This window comes from Synchiropus splendidus, unplaced genomic scaffold, assembly GCF_027744825.2.
Source record: "Synchiropus splendidus isolate RoL2022-P1 unplaced genomic scaffold, RoL_Sspl_1.0 HiC_scaffold_24, whole genome shotgun sequence".
Classification (NCBI taxonomy): domain Eukaryota; kingdom Metazoa; phylum Chordata; class Actinopteri; order Syngnathiformes; family Callionymidae; genus Synchiropus; species Synchiropus splendidus.
This window is the reverse complement of record NW_026527058.1, coordinates 328,746-331,276: the sequence shown is the minus strand read 5'-3', so window position 1 is coordinate 331,276 and position 2,531 is coordinate 328,746. Positions and strand designations below refer to the sequence as shown.

The 2,531-nt window shown below is 39.0% G+C and overlaps 1 protein-coding gene across 1 annotated transcript; it reads left to right on the top strand.

The window, feature by feature from the left end:
- Window positions 1-925: 925 nt before the first annotated feature.
- On the top strand, window positions 926-1,929 carry LOC128751757 (uncharacterized). The gene is made up of 2 exons (XM_053852948.1): window positions 926-1,369; window positions 1,603-1,929. Exons 1-2 carry the CDS (start codon window positions 926-928, stop codon window positions 1,927-1,929), a joined length of 771 nt encoding a protein of 256 aa, XP_053708923.1.
- The last annotated feature ends 602 nt before the right edge of the window (window positions 1,930-2,531 follow it).

The window sequence follows — 2,531 nt, the reverse complement described above, 5'->3', positions numbered from 1 at the left end:
TCTCAGAATTCTCGCTTTGTGACGTTGAGCAATGAATTGTGGGGCGGGAAACGTCAGATCGCTGTGTAGCTGTGAAGAGACAACATGTCATCGACCAGTGACTTTTTGCGCAGTCGAGGAGTTTCAGAGGACATCATCTCACTTATGGAGGAGCAGAGGGTGAGTAACATATTGCCTTCATTTGGTGACTGTTGAGTACTTAAAGGAAATGCTCCATGTAGCTTGTAGCTTCGCTGCTAATTCATAAAAAAGAGACTGACGTGACAATCCATATGATGTCATATACACATAGACACACATATGCACACATGTCTGTACTTTACTACTAACTGGGAAGGTTGATGAGTGGAGTGAACTGTTGAAACTGACACTACACCATAAATGCGAACATTATTATTTACAAAATATATAATATGCATACTGTTTTGTCAGACGCTACATTATTTCAGTAATTCTAAAATATGATTGGTTTTTATCTTTTCTTGTGCAGATAAAGTGACTGATGGAGGCTACAACTCACACAGTGGCGGCTGAAAAGCCAGATTTGGATGACTTCATCAAGCTGTGCTTTAGACTTTCACTCAGCAATAAAGAAATACTTGCAGTAGTGGCACATCATGCTCAGACTGTCATGAGTATTCGGACTCTGAAGAGAATATGCCGAAGACTTGGTTTGTATCGAAGAAAGAACCAGTCAGACCTGGGAGAAGTGTTGGCTTTTATCCAGCAAGAGATCATGGCGAGTGGGCAGATGCAAGGTTATCGATGGCTTCATCTACGAGCAATTCAGAAAGGATTTGTTGTGTCACAAGACACAATACGGCAAATTATAAAAATGATTGACCCCATTGGTGTGGAATTAAGAAGAGCACGACGCCTACGAAGACGGCAATACAGCTGCAGAGGACCAAATGCTGTTTGGCACATGGATGGCTATGATAAATTGAAACCCTATGGGATTGGCATCCATGGCTGCATTGACGGGTTTAGCCGATACGTATTATGGGCAGAGGCCTACACCACGAACAATGATCCGAAGGTGGTTGCAAGTTACTTTATTAAAACAGTTTCACGCATTGGTGGATGCCCAGAAAGGATCCGTGCTGACAGGGGCACAGAAAATGGCCATGTTGAACAGATGCAAATGTTTTTGCAAAGAAACCGCTCAGATAGCTTTGCAGGGGACAAAAGTTTCCTTTATGGAAGAAGTACCACCAATCAGCGCATTGAAGGATGGTGGACCACCCTCCGCAAACAGAGTGCACAATTCTGGATGAATTTATTTCAAACTCTTCAGGATGATGGTCACTTCACAGGAAACTTTCTGGATAAAAGCCTCATCCAGTTCTGCTTTCTCAATCTCATGCAGGTAAAAGACTTTGTCTGTGCATATTATTTTTTCTGCATTGAAATTAATCAATGGTAAAAATTTAATTCCGAAATACTTGAAGTAAGACAGTCAGACGTACTACAGATACTTTTGTCATTTTGCATAGTGCATACTGTAGATGGGATGACTCAAACAAGCAAATTGAATGTTCATAAAGTTGCTGGGCAAAATGTCAATAATATCAATACTTCACTATTCCGCTTTTTGGGCAGGATGAGCTGGATGAAGTTGTGAACACATGGAACTCCCACAAAATAAGATCAAGGTTGACCGGTGATGCAGCTTCAGGTCGGCCAGTCGTCATGTATTCATTCCCTGCCATTCACAGTGCTGAGGATCGACTGAAATCTGCTGAAATGGAAGAGGTCATTGTATGTATGGAAGAGTGCACGCCAAAAGCCCAGTTTCCTTGTGATGAAACTGTTTTTGAGCTGTGTTGTCTGCTCATGGAGGAAAATGAATGGCATGCTCCATCAGATCCATTAGCTGCAAGTGATTTGTACATTACATTGAGGGGAGAAATATTGAAGATTGTATGACAAGTCTATTGATGTAATATTTATTAAAACTTCGGCATCTAACTGTGTCATTAAGAGAATGAATTCGACACATTTTTTGTCCTTTGAGTTTACGTATTGTGATTTTTCACACGACATTTTAAATGTATTTTCTGTAAGTCACAAATAAATAAAAGGGCATTAAACATTTCACCTGAGTAGTGATGAATCTATGTAAAACTTCACCTACCAAAATGAGTGACAGAAAATATTTTCCTGTGTATTAATTCGCTGTCTACAATGTCGTTTTTTTAGTTTCGATTGGTTCCATAAATATTTTTGAAGTACTATGTTTTGCAAAAAACATTTTACAAAACATATGAACAACATTATGAGACCCTTCATATTTACACACTTAATAAACACTCAGGTGAAGACAGAAATACAAAGTTGTAGAAGAGTGAGTTTATTGAATGCAATAAAATATTACTCTTCATAGTAGCAGCATGGTATATATCCATATAAAACAATGCAGCTGCTGAAACAACTTCCCAATAGTAAGTATAACATCTTAGGCTTTCTTTTAAATGAAGCCCATGAACTTTTTAGATCGTTATATTCCTCTAGTTAAGGGTGCAAAACAA